This window comes from Neoarius graeffei, chromosome 14, assembly GCF_027579695.1.
Source record: "Neoarius graeffei isolate fNeoGra1 chromosome 14, fNeoGra1.pri, whole genome shotgun sequence".
Lineage (NCBI taxonomy): Eukaryota > Metazoa > Chordata > Actinopteri > Siluriformes > Ariidae > Neoarius > Neoarius graeffei.
The window spans coordinates 77,291,927-77,315,226 of record NC_083582.1 but is presented as its reverse complement, the minus strand read 5'-3'; the positions used below and the strand labels follow the sequence as shown (position 1 = coordinate 77,315,226).

Genomic DNA, 23,300 nt, shown 5'->3' with positions numbered 1-23,300 from the left:
CAGATTCCATCAAAGCAAATGGTTTCTGGGTTATGCTCCTGGATTCTACTGTAATGTTGACTCCTTTCCTAATCTACACCATATCATGAAGTCATGTGCTAAAACATAATATAAACCAGACTTTGGGATTGTGTGCTACTGATGAAGACCAAGATGTGTGCTTTAGCTAATTATAGAGCGAGCACCAATATCAGCTAATTATATACACCAACGAATTCCTTTTTTTGTTTTTTCCCCCCTTTCCTCCTCCTTCCTTCCTGTGGTGGTACAGTGGTTGGAGTTCTGGCTCTTGTATGTGGAGATTGTTGGGTCAAGTCCCAGGTATGGTATTTGAGTAGTGACTCAATTTATTGTGTAAAACAACTAATAATATATAAAATAAATATTGGTACTAACTTTAAAAAAGGCATAATTATATGTACCCCCGCCATGTTTGCATTTGGAATATTTCAACAATAAAAAGTGACTCATTAAATGATTGGCTTTGTTTGAATAAACGCATCATGTTAAACAGTTCCCAGAAAGCATCGCCCCCAGTCATCCAGATTGATGTGTGTTGGTAAGTGATGCTTTCATCGGTACACTTGTGGCTTCCTGGTTCTCAGAGAATTTGGGAAGTGGTGAGTGTTGAACTATTGGGAAAGGTAAGCTGAAAGGAAATGGCCAGCTCTTTCTCCATTTAACACTTCATTGTGGTCTCGCGCTGACTCACAGGGTTGAATTATTAAGCCAAAAGTTCAAGAAGCAAACACAAGGATGACGTAGTGCAGTGGTTAGTGCTGCAGTTTGTGATGTTTGAAGCTCATGGTTTCTGTTAGTACTTTTACATTATCTGTAAGTCAGGATTAAAGTGAAAAAGTCTGTCAAAGAAGCTTCTGCTATGAGATCCTGTGGTACAATTGGATGAGTATTTGCTGCTGGGTCAAAGGCTTGTTGACCCAGGTCTCCATGCTGTCAGTGTACAGTGCCTTGAAAAAGTATTCATACCCCTTGAGCTTTTTCACATTTTCCACCTTACAGCCACGAACTTAAAAGTTTTTTATTGAGATTTTATGTGATAGACCAACACAGAGTAGCACATAATTGTGAAGTGAAACAAAAATGATAAATGGTCTTCAACATTTTAAACAAATAAAAATCTGAAAAATGTGATGTGCATTAGTATTCAGCCCCCCTGCGTCAATACTTTGTAGAGCCACCTTTTGCTGCAATTACAGCTGCAAGTCTTTTGTGGTATGTCTCTACCAGCTTTGCACATCTAGACACTGAAATTTTTGCCCATTCTTCTTTGCAAAATAGCTCAAGCTCAGCCAGATTGGATGGAGAGCGTCTATGAACAGCAATTTTCAAGACTTGCCACAGATGCTCAATGGGATTTAGGTCTGGACTTTGACTGGGTCATTCTAACACATGAATATTCTTTGATCTAAACCATTCCATTGTAGCTCTGGCTGTATGTTTAGGGTCATTGTCTTGCTGGAAGGTGAATCTCCTTCCCAGTCTCAAGTCTTTTGCAGCCTCCAACAGGTTTTCTTCCAGGATTGCCCTGTATTTAGCTCCATCCATCTTCCCATCAACTCTGACCAGCTTCCCTGTCCCTGCTGAAGAAAAGCATCCCCATAGCATGATGCTGCCACCACCATGTTTCACAGTGGGGATGGTGTGTGCAGGGTGATGAGCAGTGGTAGTTTTCCGCCACACATAGCGCTTTGCATTTAGGCCAAAAAGTTCAACTTTGGTCTCATCTGACCAAAGCACCTTCTTCCACATGTTTGCTGTGTCCCCTACATGGCTTCTTATGCCTGTCTTTCAACAATGGCTTTCTTCTTGCCACTCTTCCAAAAAGGCCAGATTTGTGGAGTGTACGACTTATAGTTGTCCTGTGCACAGATTCTCCCACCTGAGCTGTGGATTTCTGCAGCTCCTCCAGAGTGATCATGGGCCTCTTGGCTGCTTCTCTGACCAGTGCTCTCCTTGCTCGCTCTGTCAGTTTAGGTGGACGGCCATGTTTTGGTAGGTTTGCAGTTGTGCCATACTTTTTCCATTTTTGAATGATGGATTGAACAGTGCTTCTTGAGATGTTCAGAGCTTGGGATATTTTTTTATAACCTAACCCTGCTTTAAACTTCTCCAGAACTTTATCCCTGACCTGTCTGGTGAGTTCTTTGGTCTTCATGATGCTGTTTGTTCTTCAGTGTTCTCTAACAAACCACTGAGGCCTTCACAGAACAAGTGTATTTATGCTGAGAATAAATTACACGCATAGTGGCCTAGTAGTAGCATGGCTGCCTCTCAATCAGGAGATCGTGAGTTCTATTCATGGTTGGGTCATACCAAAGACCATTGTAAAAATGGTACCTACTACCATCTGGCAAGGCACGCTGAGTGAGGAGTTAAACTCTTGTGGTTACCAGAGGACTAGCCCCCCACTGTAACCCTAGCTATGTGAGAGGCTAAGGGCTGCGTAAATGGAGAGCGACGCCATGGGAAGGACTTTAACTTTTTAAATTACACACAGTAGGACTCTATTAACTAATTAGACGACTTCTGAAGGCAATTGATTGCACTGGATTGTATTTAGAGGTATCAGAGTACAGGGGGGTGAATACTAATGCACACCACATTTTTCAGATTTTTATTTGTTTAAAGTTTTGAAGACCATTTATCATTTTCATTTCACTTCACAATTCTGTGCTACTCTGTGTTGGTCTATCACATAAAATATCAATAAAAAACTTAAGTTTGTGGTTGTAAGGTGGAAAAATGTGAAAAAGTTCAAGGGGTATGAATACTTTTACAAGGCACTGTAGATGGTTTGGAATTGGTGGTGGAAGGTACCTGAGGGTGTTTCTTGAGATGTGGGGTGTTACTGTTGTAAAGTCTGTATCTCAGAAGTAGCCAAAATATATACTTACACAAAAGAAGCTGCCTTAAACATTTTCTTTGCACAGAAACGAGGGTTATGTATATAACCGCGGTTCTATGAGTTTCGGATGACCGCCAGAGGCGGTGCTTTCAGCACATGGATATCCATCACACGAACGTGCAGGTCGAGTAATAGTAACAACAAAGTCACGTGTGACCTGGGTGACGTCACCCCGTGACCCCGGCATAAAAGACCGGTAAACCCAGGAAGTGACCTCTTGGCAAATCTTCTCGTGTACACTCCGAGTGACTGCCAAGCTCTGGCGGTCATCCGAAACTCATAGAACCGCGGTTATATACATAACCCTCGTTCTATTTCGTTTCTACTGACCGCCAGAGGCGGTGCTTTCAGCACATGGATGACTAATACAAACCAGGTCATGAGGAGTGCCTACCCGTACCCAGTGCTGCTGCGACGGGCCTGGAATGACAGCCGTCGCCACAGGATTATGTGGGACGACATTAAGACGGTAAAACCTGGTGAAGGTGCAGCTGGAAGCCCAGGAGGCTGCGCTGCATATGTCTGAAAGGGGCACGCCCTTCAGTGATGCCCATGAGGCTACCACGCCCCGTGCAGAGTGCGCCCTGGCAGCCGGAGGAATCGGGAAGCCACTGTGCCTGTAGGCATGTAATATGGCCTCGACTATCCACTTGGATAGCCTCTGCTTAAAGAGCGCCAGACCCCTCGACGGTCCTGTGTGGCACAGAAACAGGGCGTCACTCCTACGGAAGCCCTCTGTACGCGACACGTACACCCTGAGGGCGCGAACTGGGCACAAAAGTTCCGACCTCTCACCATGGCCCGCCTCGAACGCCGCAAGGCTAAGGGGCTGGTTGACGAAGGTAGCAGAGAGGGTCTTTGGGAGGAAAGAGGGGTTAGGCCACAGGGTGACCCCACTGTCGCCGGAGTGCCACTGCAGGCACTCCCCACTGACTGACAGCGCGTGTAGTTCCCCGACGCGCCTCGTCGATGTAATGGCCAGAAGAAAAGCAGTCTTCAGGAAGAGCCATGAAATGTCTGCTGTGAGCAGGGGCTCAGAACGGTGCGTCGCAGAGAGCCTGCAGCACCAATGAAGGTCCCATGTGGGTACCCGGCTCCATCGGGGGGGTCTCAACCGGAGAGCACCCTTCAAGAAACGTGCCACCAAGGCGTGGGACCCCACGGTCCTTCCCCCAACTCTGGCATGCTGAGCAGAGATGGCAGCTGCATAGACCTTGATGGTGGCAGGGGTAAGACCCTTATCAAAGCAGAGACTGGCGGAACAGTCAAATGGTCGGCAGGGGGCAGCATGTAGGCTCCTCCCCCCGAGTTAAGCACCAGTTGGAGAAAAGCCTCCATCTGTTGGCATAGAGGGCATGGTGGGGGGTGCCCGAGAGCTTGCAATGGTATTGACCACTGCCGGCTCACAAGGACCTCGCAGGGGGTCCGGCCCTTCAGCGGCCATACCCAGAGCTGCAGACGGGCTGGATCCGGGTGCCAGATCTGCCCTCCCAGCTGTGATAGCAGGTCAGTCCTCACTGGCAGGCACCAGGGGTCGCCGTTCAGAAGTTGCAGCAACTTGGGAACCACACTCTGCCCGGCCACCGGGGGGGCGACAAGCAGCAGCCCGTGGTGGTCCATCGCAACCCTGTGTAGGGTTGGCACGATCAGCAGCAGAGGGGGGGAGGCATACAGCAGTTGCCTCGGCCAAGCATGCGCCAGCGCATCCTGGCCCAGGGGACTGGGGCCGTGGAGGCTGAACCACAAAGGGCAGTGTGTCGACTCCTGGCAGGCAAAGAGGTCCACCTCTGCCCTGCCAAAACGTTCCCAGATGGCGAGAACCACCGCTGGGTTGAGTCTCTATTCCCCGGGATCGGGGTCCTGGCGGGACAGCAGATCTGCTGCCCTGTTGGCAGTGCCTGGCAAGTACATGGCACACAGGCTCAAGAGATGTCGATGGGCCCACCGCAGAAGTTGGCCAGCCACTTCCAAGCACTGGAGGGACTTTGTGCCTCCCTGGTGGTTGATGTAGTACACTACCGTAGCGTTGTCCGTCCGCACCAGAACGTGTCTGCCGGTCAGGCCTAGGAGGAAGTGCTGTAGGCCGAGGAACACAGCCCGTAGCTCCAGCACGTTGATGTGCTGCGCCCGTGCAGCACCGGGTGGAGGTGGAGACCGTTGAACCACCTCTGAAGCGGCATAAGTGCAGAAGTCCCAGCGGGACCAGAGAGGAGGCTGCCGTAAGCATGCCCAGCAGGCGCTGAAAGGTCTTCAGGGCGAGTGACCTACCCCGTCCGAAGCGGCCAAGCAGTAGGCGGATGTTGTGGATCCTGGTCTGGGAGGGAGTTACCATCAACGACCTCGAATCCAGGTGCATGCCCAAGAAAGTCGTCTCCCGGCTGGGCACCAGCGAGCTCTTCTTGTAATTCACCCTGAGCCCCAGCTCTACGACATGCGAGAGCACAGTCGCGATGTTGGTGCGGGCCTGAGCTGCTGACCGTGAACAGACAAGCCAGTCGTCCAGGTAGGGCAGGACACGCAAACCCCTTGCCTGAAGTAGTGCCGATGCCGCTGCCGCACATCCGGTGAACACACGGGGTGCCAGCGATATCCCAAAGGGCAGAACATTGAACTCGAAAGCCTGGCCCTCGAAGGCAAACCGCAGGAACTGCCTGTGGTGTGGCACAATGGGAGCATGGAAGTAGGCGTCTTTCAGGTCGAAGGTGACAAACCAGTCGCCCGCCTGGATGTGGTGTAAGACATCCACTGTACGCAGCATGCGGAATCTCATGGTCCTCAAGTGGGAATTGAGGGACCTCAGGTCGAGGATCGGGCGGATACCGCCGTCCTTCGGAACCAGAAAATACCTGGAGTAGAACCCACCTTGCTGTCTCCGCCTGTCGACGGGAGAGACTGCTCCTTTCTCCAGGAGGGCGGCGATTTCCTGCCGGGGGACGAGGGACTTCCCCGGATGGCTCACGGTGGTGTTTGACCCCATGAAACGTGGTGGACGGCGGCAGAACTGGATGCGGTAACCCTCGGTGAGGGTCACCAGCACCCAGGGGTCAACGCTCTCCAGCTTTGGAGCTGTTCGCTGGAAAAGCGGCCGACCGCCGGCGCGCTGATGTCAGCGCCGTCCAGAGCGCCCCCGTCGGTCACCATGGGGGCGACGAGGAGTGGACTGGGTGTAGGGGGCGGCACCGCGGGTCCGGGAGGTGGTGGGGTGGCGAAAGTCATCAACCCGTCTGGTCTCCTGGCGGGTGCGTGGCCGAGACAGAGTCGGTGTGGGCCCCCTGAAGGACTGGGCAGCATTGCCATGGTGGTGGGCCTGGCGGGGGCCAGCGAACTGCTGTTACGCCTAGATGACCTGGGCACTCCGATCCCGGGCTTGCTGAGTGGCTTCGCCAAACAGCTCCCCGGGGACAACAGGGAGAGAGTGCAGCACACGCCGGTCGGGCTCGGCCAGAGGGGACTGTGCCCGCCATATCTGCTGGCGGCCGAGGGTGAGATACGACATCAGCCGGCCCAGTTCCCGCGACGAGTAGGCAAAGGCCTGGAGCCGTGTCACACAGCTCCCGTGATGCCGCGCTCGTCCCCTCCAGCGTCTGGGGGTCCATGACACCTGGCTGGCAGAAGGGAACTCAAATAGGGCGAGAACGCTCCAAGTAAGTAGCCCAAAATAAACTATCAGGCGGAAATAAAAAATAAACGACCGGGCGAACACACCCGTGGTCGGGAATATTAACAAGGATGGCGCCGTGCGCTGCAGAACTGATAAACAGCGGCGAGAAACACCGCTTTAATTTAAATGAATGAAGACCGCTTACCTGAGCGACAACAAACCGGCCTCCAGCAGCGAGGACACGCCTCGGAGGGCTAGTCAGCTAACTCCACCGAGCGAGAGCGCTCAGCTTAACGGAGTAACAAACAATACGAATATAACACACAAGACAGCCGGCCCGTGAGCAGGCCGGAGACAAGGCTACACAAAACAAGCGGTTGATAATATTAACAAGGATAGGCACTGTGCGCCACAGAACTGATAAACAGCGGTGAGAAACACCGCTTTAATTTAAATGAATGAAAGCCGCTTCTCAATGTTGGGCATCTGCAGGAGGCCATAGGTAGGGGTGTCCTGCATTGCCGCCAGGGCCCTGCAGCGGGAACACTGCCCCCTGTGGCGGAGGCTGAAGATTCGCCAGCAGGGCCTTCATCTCCTCCAGCTCGGTGGACATCACCTCCACCTTCTGAGCCAAATCGCCCGAGCGCTTCTTTTTCGCCTTAAAAGCGAAGACGTGTGGGGGAACCCACGGCGCTTGCTGGGCCCCGCTGCTGCAGCCGACACCGTGTCCTGTCCCCCCGAGGCCCGGGGATGTCAGACGGAGAATCCAGCCGAGCCAGCCCGGCGGTCCGCGCAGCCACGCTCAGGCACATGCAGTCTGCGCAGGCCATGTCCGTCAGCCCCTGCCGCAGGTGATCAATACCCAGGCATGAGGGGCACTCGCGGTGGCCGTCCTCCGGTTCGAGGGGGACCGGCAGTTGGCGCAGCGAGAGAAGAGGTCCATGACGCCTGGCTGGCAGAAGGGAACTTAAAAAAAATAGGGCGAGAACACCCCAAGTAAGCAGCCCAAAATAAACAATCAGGCGGTAATGAAAAACGACCGGGCGAACACACCCGTGGTCGGGAATATTAACAAGGATAGGCGCCGTGCGCCACAGCACTGATAAGCAGCGGCGAGAAACACCGTTTTAATTTAGATGAATGAAAACCGCTTACCTGGGCGGCAACAAGCCAGCCTCCAGTGGCGAGGACACCGCCCCGGAGGGCTAGTCAGCTAACTCCACCGAGCGAGAGCGCTCGGCTTAACGGAGTAACAATACGAGTACAACCCACAAGACCGCCGGCCTGTGAGCAGGCCGGAGACAAGGCTACACAAAATAAGGCGGTTAATAATATTAACAAAGATAGGCGCGGTGCGCCACAGAACTGATAAACAGCGGCGAGAACCACCGCTTTAAATTAAATAAATGAAAACCGCTTACCTGAATGAGGACAAGCCGGCCTCCAGCGGTGAGGACACCGCCCCGGAGGACTAATCAGCTAACTCCACCGAGCGAGAGCGCTCAGCTTAACGGAGTAACAAACAATACAACACAAGACCGCCGGCCTGTGAGCAGGCCGGAGACAAGGCTACACAAAATAAGGCGGTTAATAATATTAACAAAGATAGGCGCAGTGCGCCACAGAACTGATAAACAGCGGCGAGAACCACCGCTTTAAATTAAATGAATGAAAACCGCTTACCTGAATGAAGACAAGCCGGCCTCCAGCGGTGAGGACACCGCCCCGGAGGACTAATCAGCTAACTCCACCGAGCGAGAGCGCTCAGCTTAACGGAGTAATAAATCAATACGAATACAACACACAAGACAGCCGGCCTGTGAACAGGCCGGTGGCGAGGCTACACAAAACAAGGTGGTTAATAAATTTAACAAGGATAGGCGCCGAGCGCCGCAGAACTGATAAACAGCGGCGAGAGGAACGCCGCTTTAATTTAAATAAATGAAACCCGCTTACCTGAAGCGAAAACAAGCCGGCCTCCAGCGGTGAGGACACCGCCCCGGAGGGCTAATCAGCTAACTCCACCGAGCGAGAGCGCTCAGCTTACGGAGTAATAAATCAATACGAATATAACGACAAGAGTTGGTGGACTTAGCGCAGTTTCTTGGAGGATGCATAAGCACAGCCCCAACCCTACGGGTAACGAAACTACCACAGCGCTTTGTCCAAATTTCAATCCAACTCGCAACCTGCAAACGCGAGAAGATGTAAGAGGTCACTTCCTGGGTTTACCGGTCTTTTATGCCGGGGTCACGGGGTGACGTCACCCAGGTCACACGTGACTTTGTTGTTACTATTACTCGACCTGCACGTTCGTGTGATGGATATCCATGTGCTGAAAGCACCGCCTCTGGCGGTCAGTAGAAACGAAATAGAACAATGCGAGTGTGAGTGATTCCCTGGAAAAACACAGTTTCTTCCAATAGTATTTAAGTCAAGTCTCTTTTTGGGAGACCCGCCCCAGGACCACCCCAGCACCGCCCCAGGACCACCCCAGCACCGCCCCGAAAACAAAAGGACTATTTGTTTGAAACACAGACTTCTGATTGGCTAAAATAATTCATGCTATTTTTCAAAAGAAAACACACACTAGCACTTACCATATGGCATTCTGAGGGTTTTACTACTTGATGACAAGTCTGTGTTTGTCAAGCGAAGTGGCTTTACAGTGATAATCAGTGGTGAAGAACACAAGATCACATCTACATGAGGTCCTCCTAAATATTTAGACTCGGTGTACTTAGGCTCAGCTTAAGGAGCTTGATGTTAAAATATCTCCCAAGTATAACAATCATAAATTCATGCTAAATAATACAACAATTTCACCATGCTCTCAAAAAAATAACTGTAGCAAGCTAAAAAAATTTGTGTGTGTGAGAGAGAGACTAGAGGTGTGAGGCCCATAAAATATTGAAATGGGAGAACAGTCTTTGTAACCTAGTCAACAATGGATCAAAAAGATAATCATGGCTACAGCGACCTTCACACCTTTTGGTGCCTCCAGAGACAGAAAGTCTACAGGAATCCCAACACATTCTGAAGCTTAAAACCACAAGCTAAAGACAAAATTATCTCACATTATTCCTCCCCCGAAGGTCCAAGGAAGAAATACAGAGCAGTGTTGGAACCTGACAAAACTGTTATTTTTGCATCTAGAAGGGGGTTTGAAGCACCATTTTCTTCAACCAACCATGCTTTCTCCAGCACCCACATCAACTACTTGCTTACACTCCACCACCACACAACTCACTCAATGAGGGGACCAGGCAGATTTAAACCAGCAACCATCAACCTCAGAGATAAGGCTTTTACCACAGAGCCACCAACTCATGTGTTCTGCATAGAGACCTGACCTCAACCCCACTGAACACCACTGATGCCCCTTTTCCACCAAAGCAGTTCCAGGGCTGGTTCGGGGCCAGTGCTTAGTTTGGAACCAGGTTTTCTGTTTCCACTGACAAAGAACTGGCTCTGGGGCCAGAAAAACCGGTTCCAGGCTAGCACCAACTCTCTGCTGGGCCAGAGGAAAGAACCGCTTATGTCAGCGGGGGGGGCGGAGTTGTTAAGACCAACAACAATAGCAAGACCGCGAAAGATCGCCATTTTTAAGCGACAAGAAGCAGCAGCTGTACAAATGCGAAGTCATCCATTATTATTGTTGTTGTTGTTGCTGCTGCTGCTTCCGCATTGTTTTTGCTTCGATATTCGTGCCAAGGTTCATGCAAACGTAGTAACTGACGTATACAGCGACGTAACTGACGTATACAGCGACGTAATGACGTGTCTTCCCTTAGTACCGCAAGCTATGGAAAAGCAAACTGGTTCTCAGCTGGCTCGCAAGTTGAACGAGTTGTGAACCAGCACCAGCACTGGCCCCGAACCAGCCCTGGAACTGATTTGGTGGAAAAGGGGCATGTGAGGACGGGAACCCGACTGCATCCCAGGCCTCCTCGACATCCCAACGTCCCTGCCTGACCTCACTAATGCTCTTGTTGGTGAATGAAAACACTGTAAAAAGGATAAGACAAAATTGAAGGTGTTTAAAAGACGTCTAGAATAATGTACTGTATATTGATTGAATATATATTTTGTTAATGAACATTGTCTAGTTGGTAAACTTATTAAAAGCTGTAACTACATAAGTATTCACCCCCGTTACTGTGAAACCCTGAAATTAGTTAAGAGGTATACAGACAGCATCTAATGTTTACCTTGCTAATGAACAAGGATATCATGAGGATATTTTGTTCCGAGCTGAATTTATTGCTCCATTTTGCCCTCTAGTGGAATAGCACCTATTATTAACCACTAGCTTTTTTCCCTCCAGAATTCAATTACAGCCTGCAGAATTATTTTAATTCAGAACGTAATTTTAAATTAATTTGTTGGGCTGGATTAAATCCTTCATCGCGAGCTGCAAATTTGACATCCTTGGTTTACTGATTTATACATATATACAAATTTGGGCTTTGTGTAAAAGTGAGTTTAGCACGACATGCTTTATTGCTGAATAAATTCTATTACAAAAACAAGGTATTTTATCATTTTAATTAAAAAAAAAAATTAAATAGTGCTCGAGATGCTTTCCTTTTCAAACAGAAGTCAGTTTTATGGTCTCACATAGATACACAAGCACACACACTGCCAATCCTATGTTCGCCTTACTACTGACATGACCGTATCAGCAGCACGACACAACTCACAGCCAGCTCTGGAATTCATGGCACCTTTTAAGAGAACAGGCAAAGGTAAGTGAATCAAATAAACCTAATGTACAATGTTTTCAATCAAATAATTACAGAAAGTATTTCATTTCCATCTAAAATAAATCCTCCTTATAAGAACTGGTGGGTGCCAATAATTTTGAAGTTGACTCAAAACATTTACAGTGTACTATACAGTATTTATACGCTAACCGTATGCTAAAACATCAACTGAGTGGCTGCTTTTGTAAATCTGATTAAAAATGTAAATGATGTAGAAAATCTATAGCCACTGACATTCTTAGACATAAAAACATGCAAGTTTCGGAAGCTTTATTCCTCTTGCAGTCAGGCTCTGCTGGGCCGAGCAAGTTATCAAAACATTACACAAATATAACAAAAATCTTTTCTTTTTTCAGTCTGGTATTGGTAAGCTAGCTTGTATTGTACATGCAGAGAATACAACCATCGAAAATAAAATATAGAATAAATACAGTATAGTGCATACAGTAAATATACAGTGCAAAGACAACAAGAGTAGCAAAATAAAATTTATAAGCATACTGTATTTGATCATCACTTTAGTGTGTTGAAATTCAAATTACCTCTTTTTGGTTCAGCTGTGTTTAGTACGTTGTTGTTTTGAGCAAAAGTGGTTCTGTGGATATGATCACGTTTCATAATTATGGGCCGTATTCAGAGTTGGTGACTAATGTTGAAAAAGTTACGTCAGTATTTACACATCGAACATTCCTGGTATTCAGAGTCGGATTACACACTTGTGCAAGTTGATTTTCTGGGTTCACCATTTACGGAAAGCACCTGCGTGTAGGTGAGGCCTCGGAGCTTGCCAGATTTTTCTGAAGTGTCCATGACAGGGTTTGTCTATATACTGTTAGAAAGAAACAGGGGGACAGTAGGAGTCCATTTCTGTCCCGCAAGGTACAAGCTACACTAATATACTCCCTAGGGTTCATTATTGGACCTCAAGGTAACTATGGGTTCCTTTTTAGGGCCAAAAAGGTCCATATATGTTCCCAAGCAGTATATAAAGGGTACAAATAAATACCTTAGAGGGTACTGATGCAGTGACGAGCTTGGGAGATCCCTAAAGGTACAATAATGCACTTTATTTTCTGAGAGTGTAGCCTCTAGACCAGAGTAATTAAACGGAAGCTCTTTCCCTGAAACCTCATTATTAAAAAATAATAATAATAAAAAAACCAGGACTAGAAAATGCTGACTAGAAGAAAATATCCCCCTCCCCGACAAACATAATACAATACAATGGAAAATCAATGTAAGAGAACTTATCAATGGAAAAGTAAAAAACAAAAAAATGATATAATATATAAATAAGAAAATGGCAGGCATTATAATAACAAAAACTCTGAACATGGCCCTGTATGAATTAACGTTCGAGCAAACGACAAGTGAAATCTCCCTTTTATCAGCATTAGGACTGAAGGACACAAACACACACTATACATGCATTCAATGCTATCAATACTTTCTTTGCTATAAAAAAAAACTATGACTTCATTATTAACACTATTAACAATGCATATTAGGTATCTGAGGGTCATTGGCTGTGTCTGCAATAATGTGTTGTTTGTTGCTTGTTTTTATTTACAATAATTTTTAATATAGACAGTAGGGCAACATTTACGATGAATCATGTCTTCATTATCTATTATAAACACATTTATACAATGTTATGTTATATAGCATACATAATACCATATAATGGCCAGGATAAACGTGTGTAAATGTTTGTGGATGGGTGCAGTGACGTGCTTTACACTTTATAAAACTGTAACATAAATGACAGAGTGCTAGTTTTATTAAAGCGCTGGTTTTAATACAATCGTTTCTATAGTAACAACTCATTCACAGGGCCTTGAATGGCAGACGCTCGACATGATCTAAGGCTAATCATAAAAGAAATTAATAAAACATGTTCAACAAAGAAAAATGAATAGCTGTTGATGTGGTGATGTTTGTGTTAAGAGACATTTTATGGAACCTTCATGGAAGGAGACCAGAGCGTCAGCGATTTACAGAAGTCGGTACGTTTTCCGCCACTGGAAAGTCTTCAGGACGGAGGAGTTTGTGCTTTCCGGTTTCTTAGTAACATGACAGCATGCATGTTTGCATTTTATTAACTCCGAGAGAGAAAAAGTGAGGCTGCTTAGGGGATTACCGTTTATAGCTCCTATAATGTTAAGTGATACTAACTTGCTCCGTGGACATTCCACAACATTAAAAGTAACTTAAAACTGATAGCTGTGTTGTTCTTTAATATATATATATATATATATATATATATATTTTTTTTTTTTTTTTTTTTTTTTTAAATCAGTCTGTTGTCAATTGTTATCAATCAACTGTTAGCATTATAAGGTATCATGTATGCTATATAATGTCTTGCTTCATATTAAGTGCAAATAAAGCATTGGTCCTAATTCTGCAGTCAGTGTTTGACAAATTTGGTCCGTAGAGTTTATGTGCTATTAGAAATCTCAGCACTTATGGATCATTACTCATATTTTATCATATCCTGGGCTTTGGTACTTAATATCTTTTAAAGAATAAAACACTTTCTTTATTCTATCCACATTCACTGGATATGAGCAATCATACGCTCTGACTGGCTACTGTACTGCTCGGATATCAGCTCATATACCGTGAGTAAAGAAAAACAAAATGGCGGAGCGTGTTGCTGAACCAACCAAGGACGAAATAAAAACTCCACTCGAAAACAAAACCCCAAAAAAATACAAAAAAAAGGGCAACAAATTAAGGAATAAAAGTATTTGATGGTAAGAACATATCTTTTTTTCAATAATTATTATCGCATTTTTCACAAATCGCTCCTGTCATTTCGCCGGTTTGTTTATATTTTAAGCAGAAATGATTTTGTCGGACAATTTGCATAAAGTTGTTATTTATCGAATTTGCAAAAAATAAAAATGCTCTGTTTCTCAAAATCCAGTAAATGTGGAGAGAATAAAACAGTTATTCCACTCAATCTCGTTGTACGTGGATTATAGACGACTCCGTGCTACGCGCCTCGTCAGCTCTCAGCTCATGTACGACTCGCTTTCGTGGAAAAACTGTTAAATATTTGCCCCGAACAGGTTGAGCAAATTGACATGTATCAATTCTGCATCATCTTAATTAACATGGGTTTTTAAGGCAGGCTTTCTATTTTATTTAAATTACCGTCATTGGCCCATTTCTCAGTGCAATTATGGTAGTTTTCCCATTTGTATTGTTTTTAAAGTACGCATGCAACTCCAACACTATGTTGGACTGGAGTTCATGGTGTCTTTTTATCATCGATGTACTATGATAGCAGTTAGAGTAATTTGGCCATTTTTTAGTTTTCTTATGGTACATGTTTATTTTAGCACTTACAATTATTACCTCCACCAAGGTTGTTGGAGAAGGTTATGTTTTCGCTGCCGTTTGTTTGGCTGTTCCCGATGCAACTCAAAAAGTAGTGAATGGATTTTGATGAAATTTTGAGGAAAGGTGAGCCATGGGGCAAGGAACGATAGATCAGGTTTTGATGCAAATCCAGATATGTGGCTTGGCGGAGGTATGCACTGTACTTAATGCACTTATAGTTTACCCATGTTGTAGTGTTTTTACAGTAGGCATGCTTTTCTAGCAATGGTAGTAGTTTGTCCATTTTGCTGGGGTTTTTATGACAGGCCTACTCTGATAGCAGTAACGTAGTAGTTTAGGCATTTGTTATTATTCTGATGGTAGCGGTTAAAGTTGTTTGCCCATGCAGTGAGCACGCTACTGTAGAAATTATGGTTTCCCATTTTGTAGTGTTTTTATGGTAAGATATGCGACTCCATCAGTTAAAACACAGACCATTTGTTAGTGTTTATAACGGCTGCTCTAGCAGTTTGGCAAAAAGGTATTTATGGTTTTATGGTAGGCAAAATACTCCAGCACTTATAGTAGTTTGGCTTTCTTTTTTCCCCCCAATATCCCCATTAACCGTTGGAAGTGACAGTGGGGTGATAGATTAGGGATAAAATTAGTTAATGTTTAAAGTCATTAAAATTCTGTAAGGCTGCTTTGCGACAATGTCTATTGTTAAAAGCGCTATACAAATAAACCTGACTTGACTTGAAACTTGTCTTGACGATGCTTTGCTCTTTTGTGACAGGTTTTTTTCCGCGCTGTGTGTGTGCGACCTTATTTTAAGGCATGATAATTCAGTCATTATAGTAGTTTGGCTGGGGGGGGTTGTGTACGTTTTTATGGCAGGCAAAGTAAGCCAGCAAGTATAATGATTTGCCCTGTTGTTAAAGTGTTTCCTGTTGGAGTAATACATTACTTTAGGGTTTCTGTGGTAAATATAAATGCAAATCCAACAATTATGATAGTTTGGCCATTTCTTGAGTTATAACCTTTTAGACAAATGCATCCCGCCCCTTCCCTCGATCTCTTGGGCTCTAGTCGAGTGTGGGCTCCTTCACTCTGTCAAGGTAAATGAAGAATGATTTGAATTCATTAATGTGAAATAAAACCTATTTCAGCCAAAAATAGTCAGAGTGGCCCTTTTGACGGAGAAAAACAAATTAAGCTTTTGACAAAAATAAATAAATTAATTAAGCCTACAACTATGTAAGCATCAAATCTGACATATTTTTGCAAATAATATTAACGGTGATTATGATCATTAAAAAGTGATTTAATATGCAGGTTTTTGGGTTTTTTTGCCCAATACTGAGCAGCATAAAGAAAATATCAGCCATTAGATAAAGAAATTTGAATAAGGATCGAATCAAAATGTGCTGTTTTTCCTGTTTTGTGCAGAATCACTTCTAAATCCATCATCCCGCTGAATTTTCTCAACTCTCCTTCAACCTGAATTGATGGAAACGTTCGTTTTGTCGTCTTTTAACCAACTTTTGGGAAGATTAAATTGTTTATCACGCTATTTTAAATACAGAATCACAGTCAGGGAAAAACTGAACATCACACAAGCCCCATCCTCACAGATTTTTTTCTTCCTGCATGAGAAGTAGTTTTGTAGAAGAGTTTTCGTAAAGCTTGTTGAGTTCGGAACTGATTAGCAGCTGTGTGCCTGGAAGCTGCGTATCTAATGCTATGGATGAACACAGCTGGAATGTTTGGAGCAGAGTGGTACTCCTCTGGATGAGGAGCATACTTGCTGGTGTGGGAGTTTTAGAAGGTCTTATTTTTCTTTCCTGGGCATTTCTCTTTCGCTTTTAATCTCAATCTCCACAGCTGTCTGGATGTCTAACACACACTGAACATCCCTGCTACCTGGATTTTTACCTCCGGCAGCTGTGTTAGAAGGGGTTATGTTTTTGCCTCCATTTGTTTTTTTGTTTGTTTGTTTGTTCCTAACGTAACACAAAAAGTAATGAACAGATTTTGATGAAATTTGGAGGAAGTTTGGTTAGCACTCTCACCTCATAGCAAGAAGGTTCTGGGTTCGAACCTGTCAGTTGACTGGGGTCTTACTGTATGGAGTTTGCATGTTCTCCTCGTGCCTGTTTGGGTTTTCTCGAAGTGTTCTGGTTTCCTCCTACAGTCCAAAGATGTGCAGATTAGACATGACTTGAAATTGTCCATAGGTGTGAATGTGCATGTAGACAGCTGCCTGTCTCTCTGTGTGTTAACCCGCGATAGACTGTCCAGCCTGTCCAGGGTGTCCCCCCCCCCCCCCCTCCTCTCGCCTGAAGTCAGCTTGGATTGGCCCCAGCTCACCAGTGACCTGTAAACACTGATGTTGGGTGAGGAGGTCTGGGGTGCAGTTGGTCTTTCAGTTCATCCCGAAGGTGTTCAGTTGGGTTGAGGTCAGGACCCTGTGCAGGACACTCAAGTTCTTCCACTTCACCCTTGGCAAACCATGTCTTCATGGCGCTCGCTTTGTGCTCAAGGGCATCGTCATGCTGGAACAGGGTTGGACCTGTTGGTTCCAGTGAGGTTAAATTATAATTCTACAGCATGCAGAGGCATCCTATATGATTGTGTGCTTCTACATTTTTGGCAACAGTTTCGATTCAGGGAAGAACCACATGTGGGTGTGATGGTCGGGTGTTCGCATACTTTTGACCATAAAGTGTGTGTTTAGCGGTAAGGATTTTTTAAGTGGTTTAAATAGATGATGGAAAGTTTTGAGAGTTGGTGTTTACCTTTGATATTTGTCTTTTAGTTTCCTGTTAACTCATGTCCTGCCAGTTTCGAGGATGATGCTGAAAACCTGTTGAACGAGTCAGAAAACCTTGAAGTTATCTCAGTTACACCGGTGTGACTCACTGCTATCTGGATGATGTAACCAAACTGTGAAAGATAAATATTCTTCTGTCCAATCATCTCTCGTTATCGGTTGCAAACAAATTTTGGTCACTTGCGTTTTTTGCTCAGCACAGTTGGATAAAAGCGTGTCCGTAATTGTAATGGAGAACTCTTAGAAAAGACATTGTCAGTTTGGCAAGCTCAAGAGGGTGAAGAAGCTGAAGGATTACGCCTTTTTCACTTTGAGGATCGAGATGGTGCTGTTACAGCTTTAGCTGAAATGAATGGGAAGGATTTGGAAGGTGAACAAATTGAAACTGAAGGGTTCCCTAAAAATATGTTTTTGATTTCATAAATTTAAAAAAAGGGACAAGAACTGTTGAGGAGAAAGTGAGTAATGTTGGGCAACTTCTTTTTTTTTTTTTAAGTTCATTTATTCTGTTTGAGGAAGTTACCACGACAGTAACATGATGACTAAAATCACATGATTTTACGGATTAATGTCACAGGGTCGAACTGCACACAGAAATGAAAATGCAGCCTGTCCTGTTCTACCACTGCGTCTCTCCGTATAAAGGGGGATCAGTCACATGGCCTCCGTTCTTTGGCAGTGACGATGTCTCATTTCAGAGAAGCTGCATGAAACAAGACGAACCCCGATGACTCAAGATAACAGAATTTGTGAGTTTTGTTGTTGCTTTTGAGGATTTCATTCTATAATAGGCAAGTAATTGGCACACGTACACAATTAAACTTCTCATTCAGCAGTAACACCATCAATCCATTCTAAAATGGGAAAAGGAAGCCATTCTGTTATTGTAAAGGAGCTGATCTTGGAAAGAAACTTCAACTGCCAGTTAAGTCGTACATGAGCTGAGGGCTGACGAGGCGCGTAGCACCGAGTTGTCTATAATCCATGTACGATGAGATTGAGTGGAATAACTGTTTTATTCTATCCACATTCACTGGATTTTGAGAAACAGAGCATTTTATTTATTTATTTTGCAAATTTGATAAATAAAAACTTGATATAAAACGTCCGACAAAATCATTTCCGCTTAGAATGTAAACAAACCGGCGAAATGACAGGAGCAATTTGTGAAAAAAGTAATAATAATAATAATAATTCTTGAAAAATAAAAAAGATACATTCTTACCATCTAATACTTTCATTCCATATTTTGTTGCTTTTCTTTTTTTGTACTTTTTGGGGTTTTGTTTTTCGAGCAGAGTTTTTTATTTCGTTCTCGGTTGGTTCAGCAACACGCTCTGCCATTTTGTTTTTCTCTACTCACGGTATATGAGTTGATATCCTAGTAGTAGAGTAGCCAATCAGAGTGCACGGTTGCTTATATCCAGTGAATGTGGAGAGAATAAACTTTTCTACTTCTCAAGCAGGAAGAAAAAAAATCTGTGAGGATGGGGCTTGTGTGATGTTCAGTTTTTCCCTGATTATGATTCAGTATTTTAAAATATCGTGATAAACAATTTAATCGTCTAGAACCGGTTGCTTAAAAGAAGACAAAACAAGCGTTTCCATCATTTCAGGTTGAAGGAGAGTTGATAAAATTCAGCGGGATGATGGATTTAGAAGTGATTCTGCACTAAACAGGAGAAACTGGGCATTTTGATTCGATCCTTATTCAAATTTCTTTGTCTAATGGCTGATATTTTCTTTATAGTGCTCAGTATTGGGCAAAAAATACCATCAAATACTTTTATTCCATATTTTGTTGCTTTTTGGGGGGAGGGGGGTCTTCTTCTTCTTTAGGGTTTTTTTTGGCGGTTGGCAAACCAACTTAAAGGTGCATTACTGCCACCCACTGGGCTGGAGTGTCGAACAGAGATACTGGGGGAAAATAAACAACTATATTCTTTTAACCATTTCTATTTCTTTTAAATACTTGATAGCAAAGTGATATATCTGACTTGATGCACACCGCCATTTTGTTTTTCTCTATTCATGGTATATGAGCTAATAGCCTAGTAGTAGAGTAGCCAATCAGAGCACACGATTGCTCATATCCAGTGAATGTGGATAGAATGTAGTTGACGTAAATTCGAAGACATTTTTTCAAGTGCAGTCAATATTTTCAAGTGAACCTGCACATGCTTTGTGCATTGGAATGTGTTTGGTTTGTTAAAATGCGACATGGAGTCAGATCTAAACACTAGCAAGCAGGCAATCGCAGACCTGCTAGCTTTTTCCAAAAACGTTGCGTTATTTTTTATGGACAAAGTCACTGTTTAAGTGCTGATGGAAAACTAAATGACGAAATCAGTGTGGACGAAGTCTAAGACTGGCTATAAACAGAACATGCTGTGTCCTTCAGGATTAGATTCCTATTTTATAGATCATTTTTGTTTTTCAATCCTTAAAATTCTAATTTCTAATATCATTTTAATGGCATTATTGGAAATTGACTGATTTCACTTTTCAATAAGATTCACGTGTTCTCCTTGAGTTCATTTAAGGTTCTCTGGTTTCGTCCCACTTCCAAAAACATGGTGGACTGCGAACTTTAAATGGTCCCTAGGTTTGAATGTGAGTGTGTGTTGTGTATTCCTACCTTCTAGGATCAGCTCGATACCCTTCGCCACCCTGATGATGATAAAGTGGTTCATGAAGATGAATGAATGGAGATTAGTAGATTCCTGAATGCTTGGACCCCTAATTGTGTGTTGCATTAAGAGTGTGAATGCATGGTGAATACTGAATATTCCATGAGTTGACGTGTTTTGCGAGGTGTTCTAGTCCTCCCTGTTTGTTCTGCTGATGTCGCAGTTGTTTCTAGCTGTTTAGTTTCTGTGCATTGATGATGGTTCGGGCATTTTGGTCACTTTTTAGCTGGAGCTCAGGTTGAAACGATAAAATGATGCAACTCACCATCTGCATGACTAAGCCTGAGTGGTAACCCCATGTGATGAAAATCATAAGATATGATGTATTAAATGTCACAGAGATGATGGGGGTGGGGGTAAGATGGAGAAGGGAACTGAAAGTGCAGCATGCCCAGCACCCAACTGTGGATCTGTATGATGCATGGTCATGCAGGATCTGATTTTTTTTTTTATATGTTGAAGTCCTGGCCAGTATCAACATGATATACAGTAGTGTAGATTCTAGGGTTGTAGTCAAGACCGCCATTGGCAAGGCCGAGACCAGGACTCACCAAGCTTGAGTCGGGACCAAGTGATAATGGAGTCAAGGCCAAATCAAGATCAAGTCCAATTGAAAGCAAGATTGAGTCAAGATTAAGACAGAAAACCATCAAGTCCAAAATCTGGTATCTCTGAATGTATTTAAGTCCATGATAAATTCCGTTGTATTGAGGCTTCATGAGTGCAAATGTTTTATTTGAATGGAAATGTCTTATTTGATCTTGACCTGATTTTGTAAATTCAATTGTTTATTTGGATTTTTTATGTCTATGTTTAATGTGGCAATGTGCTGAAACTGTTGTTTTTTGTGCTGCCATTCTTGGCCAGGTCTCTCTTGTAAAAGAGATCTTCGATCTCAATGGGACAAACCTGGTTAAATAAAGGTTATAATAATAATAATAATAATAATAATAATAATAATAATAAGTCCTTTCTGAGGCTAAGCCTTTACTTCACCTACTCAGGGTTCCCGCTGGTGCTCGTCATTGACGAACATAATCCATCAGTGATGAATGTATTTGTCATCCTTATCATAAGTCATCTTTCATAGAAATCCCTTGCAGAAATCCAACCCCAGGGGCAGAGACTTCAGGAAGCCAGAGTATAAACAATGAGCACGTGCTTGTGACCAATAAAAATTGACTACACATAATGACCAAATGAGCGCCAAGCTTTTGACCAGTTGCAATGCGTCTTAATCGGCCTGGTGTGATGATGTAGGTATCGCTACATGAACCGAACAATGGCGCAGTCTAAACTGGTGAAGTTTTTTAGGCAGCCTTCTTCAAGCACTGAAGATGATTTAAGGGCTGAAACAGACACGGGGGGCACGCTCAGAGCCCCTACCGTCCCCAAGCACATCAGACAGTGTCAGTAATACAGGGCTCAGTTAAAAAAAAAACACGCCAAAGTGAAAGTGCTGTCAGCCAGCAAGCGACTGAAGGGAGCTCTGTTTCAGGTGGCGTGGCGTGTTGAGTTCACGTGGCGAACATGATGGTGTCATTAGGCCCCATTACTCGGGGCTATAACCCCGGGTATTTTCACCCTCAAAAAAAAGTAAGAGATTAATAGAAAACAACTGACTTGAATGCCGTCTGGGATTTTGAATGTTATAGTATAATACTGTAGCTTAGACCTGGTGTCTTTGTGATTTTAAAGGAAAGCTATGTGAGTGAGAAATGTATTAAGTCCACTTTGATAAGTCGGTAACGAAGAAAAAATACAGACTAAGAAAAAGTGAAGAATACTTGTCTGACTTTATTTTTCAAGGAAACAAGTGGAGAATATATTTCAGAACCCGGGGGGAACCCTGTCTACATGGCTTCGTTCATGCATTGTGCCAATGATTTGGCAGTTTTCTGGAAGAAGGAATTACTTTTTGCAAACTTTGTCCATGTGAAAGGGAAAAACAAAAACATTATTTATTCAAACTCTTAGTCAAGACCATATTTAGCAAGACTAAGGTCCAAGAACTCAAGTCCAAGTCCCAATGCCAATAAACCCAAGATAAGTCCAAGTTAATACAGAAAACATCTCGAGACTCCAGTCCTACAGCTTGAGAAGATGCGTAATATCAGATTGATGATTCCCTTTTTAATTTAGTAATATGAGAAATGAATACTGAGTAAAAGTTATATGAATATACATTATTTATATGATTAATATGTATTAATATAAAGATGGGCACCAATAATGTACAGTACTGTGCAAAAGTCTTAGGCACCCTATTGTTTTTTTCATTCAAACTTTGTTATAGATTTTCTATTTTATGACTTCTACATTATCAAGTCAGTACAAAAACATTTTAGAGTCCAAAAATTTCATTTTTTTTTTCCAACGCAAAGTTGAAGGTTACAGGAAAAAAAGTTTGTATCTGAGCAGCGTATTCCATAAGAGCGCATGTTTCAGATGAAAAAAGAAAGCATAATGAAGGCTGCTGGGTTTTGGTGTAAAATGAAGAAGTGAGTGTGACAGTCAAAGTGTCCAGAAGAACTGTGGCTGGTTCTGTAAGATGCTCAGGAAAACCTACAGATCATTTCCGCATAAAACTGCACTCACTGGACCTGAGACGGATTTTTTTTTTTAAGCAAAAGGAATTTCATCTCACACCAAATAGACTTTGTTTCATTTATGATGGCTCACTGTTTACTATATTATAGTATATATTTTTTTTAATGTTGAAACATTTTATTTCATTATTTTTAAGCCATTTTTGGTCGACAGCATTTCTTTACATGTGCCAATTGTGCAAACATAGAGATATTGTTAAATGGTTATATAATGAAAGGAATGGCTTGGGGTTGAGAGAACTGCAGCGTTTTATTCTAATGATTGATGCTAAAGTTATTCAAAGAAATCTAATGCTATGGGTTATTATTATTATTATTATTATTATTATTATTATTATTATTATTAATCAGGTGCTGATGTTGCAGGATCAGCATGACAGTTGGCTTGATTGATGCAACATTCACATTGACTTGACTGAAGAGCATCATCATCATGTTTACAGGGGTTAACTCCATAATGATGCTTCCTTACACCAGTAATGTAGACGAAACCCCTGAGACAAAGTGAGTAGCCATACTGTATATAACCAAGAAAGGTCAAGGAA

At 43.7% G+C, this 23,300-nt stretch overlaps 1 protein-coding gene across 1 annotated transcript in view; it reads left to right on the top strand.

Moving 5' to 3' along the window:
* LOC132897656 (uncharacterized) overlaps positions 1-23,300 on the top strand; it is a 76,974-nt gene that overhangs the window by 31,338 nt on the left and 22,336 nt on the right. Inside the window, exons 12-13 of the mRNA XM_060938887.1 lie at positions 20,102-20,171; positions 23,177-23,259. Of these exons, the coding sequence (XP_060794870.1) occupies positions 20,102-20,171; positions 23,177-23,259 (153 nt within the window). The remainder of the gene's footprint in view (positions 1-20,101; positions 20,172-23,176; positions 23,260-23,300) is intronic.